The 12,244-nt window shown below is 32.5% G+C and overlaps 1 protein-coding gene across 1 annotated transcript; it reads left to right on the plus strand.

Moving 5' to 3' along the window:
- Positions 1 to 3,243: 3,243 nt before the first annotated feature.
- LOC112022762 (protein SGT1 homolog) lies at positions 3,244 to 6,660 on the plus strand. The gene is made up of 6 exons (XM_065776130.1): positions 3,244 to 3,632; positions 3,946 to 4,015; positions 5,158 to 5,282; positions 5,478 to 5,616; positions 6,171 to 6,267; positions 6,458 to 6,660. The coding sequence occupies exons 1-6, from the start codon at positions 3,467 to 3,469 to the stop codon at positions 6,620 to 6,622; spliced, it is 762 nt and encodes a 253-aa protein (XP_065632202.1). The 5' UTR covers positions 3,244 to 3,466; the 3' UTR covers positions 6,623 to 6,660.
- The last annotated feature ends 5,584 nt before the right edge of the window (positions 6,661 to 12,244 follow it).

Raw genomic sequence — 12,244 nt, forward strand, 5'->3', positions numbered from 1 at the left:
AGAATAACGATTATCTAATTAGATTATAGGTATTTTTGGCATTTTTTGAAGTCATAATTAACTTTCCAAATTCTCTTAATATATAGAGAAGAGATAAAATATTATCAGATTAGTATAAGATTAAGAACCAATAATTTATTTATTATTCTAATAGTTTTAGCCTTTGCAACATAATATGAATATTTTTAAAAAAAAATACGCCAAAGGATGCATGATTTTCATGCTGTTTGGAGAAGAAAATATCAATATTTATGGAAAAAATTATTTATTGTATTAGTAACTAGTATTATTCCCGTGCAATGGACGGCTTGATGAAAAGTTACATTTAAGTTCAAAAATTTTAAAATAATTAAAAATAAATTATTAAATAAATAGTAATTGTGGGGGGAGAAAACCCAACCCAACTTATTGGGCCCAAGGCCCTGAATGAGGAACACTCTTCGTCCGAGGAGGTGTGACCTTCGGTCAGAGGCCCACGTCAAAGGGGAATGCCTTGAGACGAGCACGTGTGCCATCCGAGGAGGTAATCATGTGCCCGAGTAGTCCAACATCCTCGGATCCGAAGAGGTTTGACCCAACACGAGCACGGGAGGTTCAAATGATCTGTTGGACAAGTGTCTAGAGGGAGAGGAACCTCGGACACACATGAAGATAACGGGAACAGAGAAATTACTACTAAAATAACTGAAGGAAGATTCGGATAACTACTCTACTAAAAAAACTGAAGTTAAAGCCTCCCATGAAGGAGGTTAGAGCCTCCTATGAAGGAGATGAAACTTCAATTGCTATAAGTCATAGCACAAGAATCCTCTGTATGATTTTTGACTTAATGGATATACTTTGCTGCATTAATCACAGGTACGTATTAATAAGTGTTTCTTCAATGGGAGGATGTTAATCAGCGTTCTTTGTTATTAGTAGTTTAGCACCGGTGCCAATTGGATGTAATTTTAGATGTTGAAATTAATCGGTGGTGATAAATTCTTTTTTTTTTTTTTTTAACAAAATGAAATAAATGGCGTTGAAACCATCTTTACAAATCTATTAGGTTTACGTATATATTAAATTTTTATTAAAAATTTTTAAAATGATGTATTGTAACTTGCATTTATATTTTTTGATATTCCCAATTAGTTTATATAGAGATGTTTAATTAGAAGGGGACTGCCTTTCAATATAATTTGTGTATAAAACCAATCTTATTTAAGGTAAAGTTGCAAGAACAAAGGCTTCGTAGACATTGATTTCAGAAATAATTTGCTTAACTCTCTTATGCTTCTATTTTGGTATGGATTGTGTTGAACTAGGTGGGGATTTGACAATGATTCAAGTGTGTTGGATTCAACTCAATGGACTCCTCCGCATCCTATGTGGTTTAAGATCATTGTAGGTCCTCCCGTAGAATTGCTCTATAGTTCAAAGCATTGTGGAATGTGGACACTACATTATAGGCTGCATATTATGTTGCTCAGTTTGCTATTGGTGTTGGCATCTTTGAAACAAATGTGTTGCCTGCTGTTCAAGCTTTGAAGTTCTGTAATCCTAAATTATAGATTCATGTACATTTTGTTTCTTCATTGCTTTCTTCCATCCAAATTTATAGTGTTGCGATAATGTTAGCAAAGTAGGCTATTTTTATTACTGATGATTCTAATTGGTCGGAAGATTCATTTATTCAATTTATGCAAGCTGTCATTTCCCATGTACCAATGTAATTTTCATCCGCTTTCTCAAAAAAAAAAAAAATGTAATTTTCATCCTTCGAGCATTCATATTAGTCTCACCAATTTAATATTTCAACAAAAATTTATCTAAACTCAACCGAAACAAGCATGCATCAACTTTACTAAATTAACTAAAGTTTTTAAAGAGGATAGTCCCATTGCTACATATAGTGAGCCTCTATCCTCACTACATTAAATTTCAACGTTGATAAAGTATTGTAACTGATGTATGTATATGAAAATAATAAATAGCTAAACAAGCAAAAATAGAGTTTTTTTTATTTTATTAGTTTAACTAAATATTTGAGGAAATTGATGTAAATGCTCTTAATTAAATAGTTTTTTTAAAATACTTGGCAAACACAGTAGTCTGAGATCTCAATCAAAAGGATGTAGAGAGTCCAAAATTTCTTGATGACATTATCTATAGTTACGCACTTACACTATGTAATCAGTTCAGTACAAATTCTGGATTTGGAATTATTCATCATCACTAATTATTTATGGTTTGGAAATTTAATTAAATTAATGGATAATTTATGCTTCCAAATTTTACTCAGATCCAATAGTCTAAACGCAAAGCAATCACTTGGTTAAACGAGACCACAAATTCATTCAGTAGTCGTGGACTTTTGTAGAATTGGACAATTTTAGGTGGGTAAGCTTTACATAAGGATTTTACATGTTCAATTGGATAAGAAAATGTTTATGGGTGAGTGTAAGTTCAGGCGTGCTCATTTTTCTATACAAGATTTAATCACGCTCGAATCCATCTATTTTGATAATTGGCAAACGCATAAATCTCGAATTACATTAAATAAAAAACTTTGACATTCAAAAAAAAAACTCTTAATTGAAATTTTATGCATGTGTGAAATAAATGCATAACATTCATCACACTCTTAAAAATTTTTATGATTGAAAAATATAATAATCTTAAATTATGATAAATAAAAATTAATTTTTATAAACAAAAATATAAGAGCTTTAGAGCACGCTTATGAGCGCATGCTTAGAGGCAAGTAAATACTTACATGGACAAAATTTAGCTACAAAATTAGTTGTAGTCTTAGGCTACAAACTCAATAAAATAAATATTATTGTATATTTTGAAAATCTAACCGTTGAATTATATATTATTTATGCGCTTAATACACCTGTCTATTTTTGTGTCAATCGGATATTATTTATTATATAATCTATAATCTTATATTTTCTGTAAAATTTTAAATTATAAAAACTTGCAATTTTAAAAATTTATTAATGACATAGTTATTGATCTTTAATTTTCTTGAAATTTTGCAAACATGGAGGATATAAGAAGAATATGTAATCTAATAATGAATTTATTAAAATTTACCTCTAATAAAAAATATTAAGTAAGTTTATAATCTAAGGTTATAATTAATTTTATAGCTAAATTTTGCCCTAAATATAAATGATAGTCGACCAATCATAAGTTAAGCCGGCATGCACTTTCCGAACTAACCTACATCTAAAGAATGTCGGTTCCTCTTCCTAATACGACCTGTACTTTGTAAAACACAATTTCTCTAGAAGAACACAACTCAACTTCTTAGAAAGTTGAAACTCTCCTTATATATATATATATATATATATATACTCCACGCTATTCCTATTTCCCTCCACACACAAACACACTCTCTCTCCTTCTCTCTTGAATTCTCAGCTTTTTTTTTGGTTGGTTGGTATTTGACGCTCAGCTCTGCCTCTGCCCAACCATGGCAAGTTCGCTTGAAATTGCAAAGAAGGCAAAAGAAGCCTTTGTGGACGACAGCTTCAAACTCGCCGTTGACCTCTTCTCTGAGGCCATTGACTTAAGCCCTAACGACGCCAATCTCTTCGCAGACCGGGCCCAGGCCCATCTCAAACTCAACAATCTCACTGGTACCCCTATCCCACTACCTCCTCTTTTTTTTTTTTTTTGGTCGTCGGATAAAAATTTGGAGTTTAAACTATGTTAGGCCAAAAACCGATTGGTGTATTGTTCTTATCACAAAGAAAGAACGAATCGTCATGGAGTAGACACTATTTGAAATTCGTAAAGTAAAATAAAATTCGTTGTTCGTTAATTACACTTTGTTTTTTAAAATCAATAGTACAATGGGGAGGAGTATTTGAATTCGGGTTCTGTAACTTTTGTGTATAATAATTTTATGAGAACTTTGATTTTTTATGTTGATGTTTAAATTTTGAGCAGAAGCGGTTGCCGATGCAAGTAAGGCAATTGAGATTGATCCTTCCATGGCCAAGGCTTACCTTCGTAAAGGGTGTGTATATATACTATACTATACTATACATGACTTGAATTTAATACTTACAAGTTAATTCTAAATTATAAATCATTCGCTATTGGTTCTAAATAGCAATTTTAGCCTTTTAAGTTTAAAGCGGTCATCTTTTAGTCTAAAATTAAAATGCCTCACTCTATAGGAATTAAAAGCAATCACTTTAAGTTTGTTAGGTGCTTTTATCTGTCATGAATTGAAATTTCAGGTCTAAAATGAAAGATTTTAATAATATCTTCAAAATTGAACAATAATATAGAATAGCGGAATCCTATTGTGCAGGATGAATTTCTATCAATACAGAAAGTCATCATTAATAAATGAATTTTTTTCAATGTTCTTGAAATTTTTTGGTAATAGAGTTTTAATTGGAGCCCCACCTTATGGAACAAGCACCTCATGTAAGATCCAATTTTTTATGTTATTTATTTACTATTTATATATGGTCAAGGTGTGTAAATTTTTGTTAATATGACAATATTTAATATTTTTTATTGAATTAATATTTTGAAAATTTTCATCTTTGCATTATACATTCTCTATGTTCTTAATATGCATTCTAAATTTTATGACAATAAGATGTTATTTACTATCTAATCAATAAATTTATGTTTTTTGTAAAATTTTAAAGTACAAAATTTGAAAATTTAAACATTCTAATTTTATATATGAAATAGTTAGTTGTCACTATAGAGGCTTTAAGGAGACAATGTAAACCCAACAATGGATTTGTGAAAAGAACATATCCGATATAAAGTTATTAAGTAGTTTAACATTGATTGGTTATTCAATTAGCTTTAAATATTGTAAAATAGCTTCTTCTTCTTTTCTTTTCTTTTTGTGGTAATCCATAATATATTTTTCAATTCCCTTTGTGTTCCACAAGACCTGTACATTTTATAGTTTGCTCAATATTTTTTCCAGTCTCCTTGCATGTTTGGGGATCCCAATGACTTGGGAGTTCTAGAATATTTGAATCCTTGATTTAGCATTGCATATTCTTTTTTGAAGTAAATTGTTATTCATCTGATTATACAAGTGTTTTAATGATATTGAATTGTTATACTTCAAAACGATTAAAACTCTGAACTTATCCGTTGAGTTTTTTACTTTGTAATCTACAGCACTGCCTGTATGAAGCTTGGTGAATATCTTACTGCTAAGGAAGCCCTTGAGATTGGTGCATCTTTGGCACAAAATGATTCAAGATTCGCGAAGATGCTTAAAGAATGTGATCAGCATTTGGCAGGTATGTAATTGTCTCTAATCAGTCCGGACTTTAATGCTTTGCAGTTTTTAGAATCAAGCTCTGAGCTTTGATCTTTGGCAATTATTGCTTAGCTGGTAAATCTTTTAGAAGCGTTTAAGATAGTGTTATATATATTATTTTTTTCAAATCTTTATTCAGAGAAAACTAATGATCGAACCTAATGCTTGTCACCAGATTTTCAACCAAATACCGTACCTGCTTCTGTTGCCTCCAAATTGTCTGATACAACAGCTGGAACTCTTGAAGAATCTAAAAAAGGCTGTGGCATATCCCAGCAGATTAGCACGATTACATCAGTCAGACCAAAATACAGGTTCTTGCAGTTTCTCTTACTTAATATGTTGTGTCTTGACTACCCGGAATCTGTATTACAAAAAATATTTGCCCCTGTAACTGTGTAACTTTTCATTGAACTTGCTAGTCATCCTTCAAGCCCTTATGCATGCTTTCACTTCATCCATTGTACTATGATTATGTAGCCATAAATCAAAATATTAAAGCGGCAATGTGCTGAAACCCTTACTTAGCCTCTGTCTCACGAGTCAGAAATGGAGGAAAACCCTTAGATTACTCCACACACACACACACTATATATATATATATACAAAACTGTTGCTACATGGAATACCAAGCCAAATCATTTAGGGAACTAGGGTTTTTTGTGCCTCCTGTTGGACCTTACCGAGTTACAACAATTGCCTCTACTGTCCTCACCCCCTTCTGCCATTAAATCATTTTTAATGTCAATACTAGTACAACAAATGAAACAATAAAATGTTAGGTTGTTTATAACAAGGATAAATATGTTTCGTTCTTCCTTGGTTTTTTATTATTTTTATGGTCATCTGATAATTGATGGTTGAACAGCCATGGATACTACCAGAAGCTGGAGGAAGTGGTTGTCACAATTTATGCGAAGGGCATACCAGCAAACAACGTAGTTGTTGACTTTGGAGAACAGATTGTACGTTTCTCTTCTACAGATATCTTCTTCTTCTTTTTTTTCTTTTTTTTTTCCAAAACATAAATTATTCATTTTTTTACCCTCGTTTAAACTGCTGCTGTTTGTTGATTTATTCTGTTCAATATTAGATACCTTTTCTGGTATCTTTACAAATAGTTGATAAGCTAATTTAAATTTTTTTATGTTGCAGCTGAGTGTCACAATTGGCGTCCATGATGAAGATGCTTATTATTTTCAGCCTCGATTGTTTGGGAAGGTATTGCATGAATTTCATGATTTTATGGCATTTCTTCTTGCACGGATCCATGGATCATGTAAGAATTTACACTTCTTTATCTACTTGCTTGAATATTAGGAGGGCATTACTGTCAAATGCATAATCCATGTTTAATAATTGCAGTTATCCAAAGCTTTTGTCAAAGATAACATAGTTTTTTTTTTTTTGTTTTTTTTTTTTTTTTAATTTTTATTTTTAAGAATCTGAACGTGGGTTGGGTTTGGACTTGGTGTAGAAACCCCATTTTACAACCTGCATTTAACCAATATTAAGGGCAAAACAGTAATGTTGCACTAAGGGTATGATCGTAATTTCCACAGTTAGATTTTCAAATTTGTGATACAAAACAAATCTTGGTACTCTAACGATCACAATGGTTGTCATGGGCCTTGATCAGACCACCTGATCAAAAGTTATCACACAAATAATTTCCAATGATTGTGGCTCACCTACACAATAGGCCCGATCACGTCCTATTTTAAATACTTAATTTTGATTGGTTCCAACAAGAATTAATTTAAAATTAATTAAGTGTGAATTTTGATTGAATTTCATTTTATTTTATTATTTTTTTAAGAAATAATAAAAAAGGTTTTCCTTTATGGCATCTTATCTACTCTTTTGAAAAACAATTTGGATAGAGAAAAAGTTATGATCCATGAAAATTTTCAAAAATAACAGAAAATGCTAAAAAACGTTACTATTTTCAGCAGCAACTTGAATCGCATTTTTTGGCCTAGAAAACATTGAAATTTGGTTTTCTTTATTTCTGGAAAAGTTGTAGAGAATTGAATTTCCTTTCAATAATCATCAATCCCGAATCAATTGGAATTTTAAGTAAAAAGTTATAGCCAAAATACGAAACAGGTGTAGAAGAAAACACAAATTCAGCATCATCTTCAACTTTCTTTCAAAATTTCAAATGGGGATCAACACCAAATTTGTTCAAGCTTATCTAAGATGCTTATCTCCTCCCTTAGCTTCAGAAGAAGGCTTTTGAAAAACAATTTGGATAGAGAAAAAGATACATTTTATGAAAAATTTCAAAAAACAGAAAAATGCTAAAAAAAAGTTACTATTTTCAGCAGCAACTTGAATCACATTTTTGGCCTAGAAAACATTGAAATTTGGTTTTCTCTACTTTTGGAAAAGTTATAGAGAATTGAATTTCCTTTCAAAATACACAAATTTCAAATTAATTGAAATTTTGAGTAGAAAGTTATAGCCAAAATACGAAACAGGTGCAGAAAATAACACAAATTCAGCATCATCTTCAGATTTCTTTCAAAATTATCCCCCAAATCCGTTACAGCTTATCTAAATAGGTTTATCTCCTCCCTTAGCTTCAGAAGAAAGCTAATAACTTAGCTTTAAAGCTATGCCATCCCTTCCCCTATAAATAGAGAAGATCTCATCCATTTTCAGCACCTCATTCCCTCTAGAAAGCTAGTGAGAAAGCAAAAAAGAAAAGCTGTTGTGCAACCTTTGTTTTTACTTTGGTTGTAGTTTAGTACTTCCTTGCTTTCTCTCTAGCCCTTTAGGTGATTATTTTCCCCTTTAATTTATGCTCTATGTTGGTAAGTACTTAATTATGTTCTTAAATTTCAACACTAGTTTATTATTCCTTATATTTCTTGCTCTCTCTTTAGTCTTTCAGAAAATATTAAGATTCATTATAATTTGTCTCAAATTGCTGATTTGCTTTCCTTTATGTTCTCATAAAATATATGTAGATTTTGATTAAGCTTTCTTTTCATTACTCAGCTTCTTTCTTTTTAATCTTGTTTATATAATGTATCATACTAATAAACCATATGTACTGTCACGTGTATATAAACTATATGTATTGCATTGACTTGAGTTTATGATCCCATATATTTTTTATATTCGGCCTTTAGTTTGATATTCATGCTTAAATGTTGAGTTTGCTTAAACTTTTGGTTTGTTATCCTATGCCTAAGTTTCATTTTCCTCCAACATGCTTAAACTCTTGTTTGCTATCACATGCTTGATTTTCATTTTCTTCTAACATGTTTAAACTTTTGTTTTCTGTCACATGCTTGATTTTCTTTTTTCCTCCAATATGTTCAGATGGTAGTTCTTCATCACATGCTAAATACTTGAATTCCTTTTGCATGCAAATCCTTGATCTTTCATCTATACGTTGAATTTGTTCTCTTAACACATGCTGTTTTTTTTAACAAATATAGATATTGAATTGGTTTCTTGTAATACAATGCGTTTTCACATGAGATTAATGTAATAACATTCCCTAATCCCTTGATACATGACATTCAAATTTTCTAAAGTTTCGGTGATATACTTGGATGAACATGTCTAGATATCTCATTGATGTTCCTTTTACATGCTTAGATGAACACTTTAGGCTAATGCGCAACTTTCTCTTGAATGCTTAGATGAACATGTCTATGTAGTTGTTTTACTCTTTTTTTTTTTTTTTTTTAATGCTTAGATGAACATGTCTAAATATTTTGATTTTCTCTAGATGAACATGTCTAAGGGATTTTTCTTTACTTTTTTTATTTCATAATTGCTTGGATAATCAAATATGCTTAAATGTTTTGTTTTTCTCTTTGTAATTGTGTGGATGACAAATAGCATGACAATTCTCTGTTTTCCTTCACATGCTTGGACGAACACTTCTAAGTTATTATTTACCTTTTATAACATGATTGGATGAACATATCTAATTTTTTGATCTATTAAACATGCTTGGATGAACATGTCTAAGTTAGGAATTCTATGTTTTACATTAACTTCTTGGATGAACATGACATTACTTTCATGCTTTCTTTAAATTTACATTGTTATCTAACAAATTTCACTTTTTGTTTCTCTTTACATTAAATTCCCCAACACATATTTGTTTACAATTCTTGCAAATTAACATGTTTATGTGATATATTATTTGCATTTATTTGACATGATATGATATTGACCATCTTAACTTAGGAGACCGGTTTTACCAGGCGAGATGGGTGCTTAATCCCTTCCCATCTCATAAATTAGCCTCCGAACCAAGATCAAGGGTGCTAGACTAGGCTCTTGTATATGCAATTTTACATTTTTTAGAATGTAACTAGGAAAGAAATTAATGTAATTTACTTTCTTAGATTGTATCTAGGATCAACAAGGCATTGTAAATTTTGTTACAAAATTGATGTAAATTGTCATATATATTAATACAATAGAAGCATTTTTTTTTTTTTTAGAGAAGGTTTTCTTATTTTTCCATTTAAATTAAATAATTGACGACTCTATGTAAAACCCTCGATCAATAGAGGAGTACACTTTACAGTGAATTCGACATTTTGAGCATCACGATCCCACCCGTTCGCATGGGTTAGGCCCAGTTTGAGAAAAAATTGGAAGGCGGGGGTCGCGGTCGCTCACACTTGGTATTTGAAATTTTTTGGATTTGTGTTTTACTTTCAGGTTTTTTAGCAAAGTAGTTATCCGAAACTTTTTTTTTTATAGATTTGATATTGGTTTTTTTTTTTTTTTTTTAAAATAAATTTGAACATGGGTTTTTCTTAGGGAAATTTTGAACGTGGTTTTTTTTTTTTTTTTTTTTNTAATGGGACCCATGGGGATGGTCATTCTCCCTTCTTTGAAGGCGATAAGGGGAATAACTACTTCTCCCGTCTCCCGGTCTGTTAGAATCTTTTCTGGGGGGCAATACCTCACACCCACGTTGGGAGGTATGTGGTACGTGGCCCTAAACGCTTCTAATTGCTCAGGGGTATCCACCATGTACTCGAGTTTTCCCATGGTGCTTAGATGAAACTGTTGGCCGAAGAGAAAACTAAACGGTTTGGTGAACGATGACTCACCGGGACTAAATCGGAGAGATGATTTCAGGCTTGTAGGAGGGTTCTTGATGGCTCTGGGGAAGCCTGAGAGCAGCGACTGAGAGGTTTGGACGGAGCGGCACGTCTGTTCTCTCTGAAGCGTCTGAAGATTCGCAAAGTAAGGAAGAAATAGTGTCCTCTGAAGCTTTATACGGAGTCAAACGAAGGGTCAGGGACACTCCCGCCCAAATTTCGAAGAAAAACCACAGCCGTTGGATCATTCAATCACCGTTGGATACGAAGGACAAAGCGCCACCTGGTGCAATTAATGCAGCGCCTGGGGAATAAGGAAACCGCAGCGGCATTAATGAAGCGACAGCTCCTATGCTTATGCACGTGCCAATTCAAATTTGCCTGTTTACAAGCTTTTGCTCCGGGGCAAGTCAAAATCCTACTTTTTCTCTTCGGGTGCGAACGAAAAACTACAATTTTGAGGGGCTAATGTGGGGGGAGAAAAACCCAACCCAACTTATTGGGCCCAAGGCCCTGAATGAGGAACACTCTTCGTCCGAGAAGGTGTGACCTTCAGTCAGGCCCACGTCAAAGGGAAATGCCTTGAGACGAGCACGTGTGCCATCCGAGGAGGTAATCATGTGCCCGAGTAGTCCAATATCCTCGGATCCGAAGAGGTTTGACCCAACACGAGCACGGGAGGTTCAAATGATCTGTTGGACAAGTGTCTAGAGGGAGAGGAACCTCGGACACACATGAAGATAACGGGAACAGAGAAATGTCAGGGAGGCATACTTCAACCACCACATTTAATGCACTGCACCTACCTTCCTGGCCGCATTTATGTGGATAAGACCCCTGAACAGTGCTTTCTCAGCTACCGCCACTCACATACGGCTAAAAGTGGGGTGATGAGACTTGCACTCAAATGGGTGCCTGGATGATGAACAAGTGGACGGAGGAGATGTAAGAAGGCAGCGCTATATAAAGGAAGAAAGGGATTAAAGAAGTGGGGGAGGCAAAAAAGGAAAATTGAGGTATTTGATTATTGTAGCTCCAGGAATTGTAATCCTAGATTATCAATGAAAAGCACCTCTTCAGACAGAGCACTCATTAGTCCAAGAACACATTAATTCAAATCCTCCCATTGGTGTTGCCGTTTAATACTGTTATTTTCATTATTAGCCTAGCCCTTTCACCCACTCTCTACAAAATTTATTGTTTTGGGCTCGGTGGGCTCCTAATCCATACTTCCTTGGGCATGGGCCGCAAAAACTGACCCTACACTTTATTTTAAAAAAAATTTTGTTGATATTAATGATTTTTTTTATTTAAATTTGATTTTTTGACATACCACTAATTCATCAATAAAAGTAAATTGTTGATGATCTTTATGTTAAATGATATTTATTGATAATTTAACTGAAGAATTCCAAGATTGTAATTCCAATTCTTTTAACTTAAAATGTAAAAAAAAAAAAAAAAAAAAATTCAAATTAGCCTTTTTAAAATAAAATTTTAGCTATATACTTAAAAAATTAAAAGTGAGTATTTTCAAAAACATGATTTGGATTAAAACAATCATGCTCTTAAATAATTTTAAAGTGAATACATGTGTGTGTTGTAACTTGTAACAAGATGGAAGTACACACAAAATACAATGAATTGAAACCCTTCAAAAGAATTGGCCAAAGACATAAATTATTTCTTAAAAAAATTGAATAAATGATTTTTTTTTTTTTTTTTAAAACTGGTTTTCGTAAATATAAGTTATTAAAAAAAATGCAAAATTTTCGACTAAAAGCCCCTGAACCATTCATATCACGCCACGTCAGAACAACCAGTTTCCCTCCAGTTAACTTCCTACGATAATTAC

Source organism: Quercus suber, unplaced genomic scaffold (assembly GCF_002906115.3).
Source record: "Quercus suber isolate HL8 unplaced genomic scaffold, Cork oak 2.0 scaffold_129, whole genome shotgun sequence".
In the NCBI taxonomy this organism is placed as follows: Eukaryota; Viridiplantae; Streptophyta; class Magnoliopsida; order Fagales; family Fagaceae; genus Quercus; species Quercus suber.

What these genes read in the sequence shown, in the direction of transcription:
- LOC112022762 (XM_065776130.1), top strand. Translation starts at nt 3,467, where the DNA reads ATGGCAAGTTCGCTTGAAATTGCAAAGAAGGCAAAAGAAGCCTTTGTG. An exon ending in TCAGTCAGACCAAAATACAG is followed by an intron (nt 5,617 to 6,170) that starts GTTCTTGCAGTT and finishes ATGGTTGAACAG; the next exon opens with CCATGGATACTACCAGAAGC. An exon ending in TTGACTTTGGAGAACAGATT is followed by an intron (nt 6,268 to 6,457) that starts GTACGTTTCTCT and finishes TTTATGTTGCAG; the next exon opens with CTGAGTGTCACAATTGGCGT.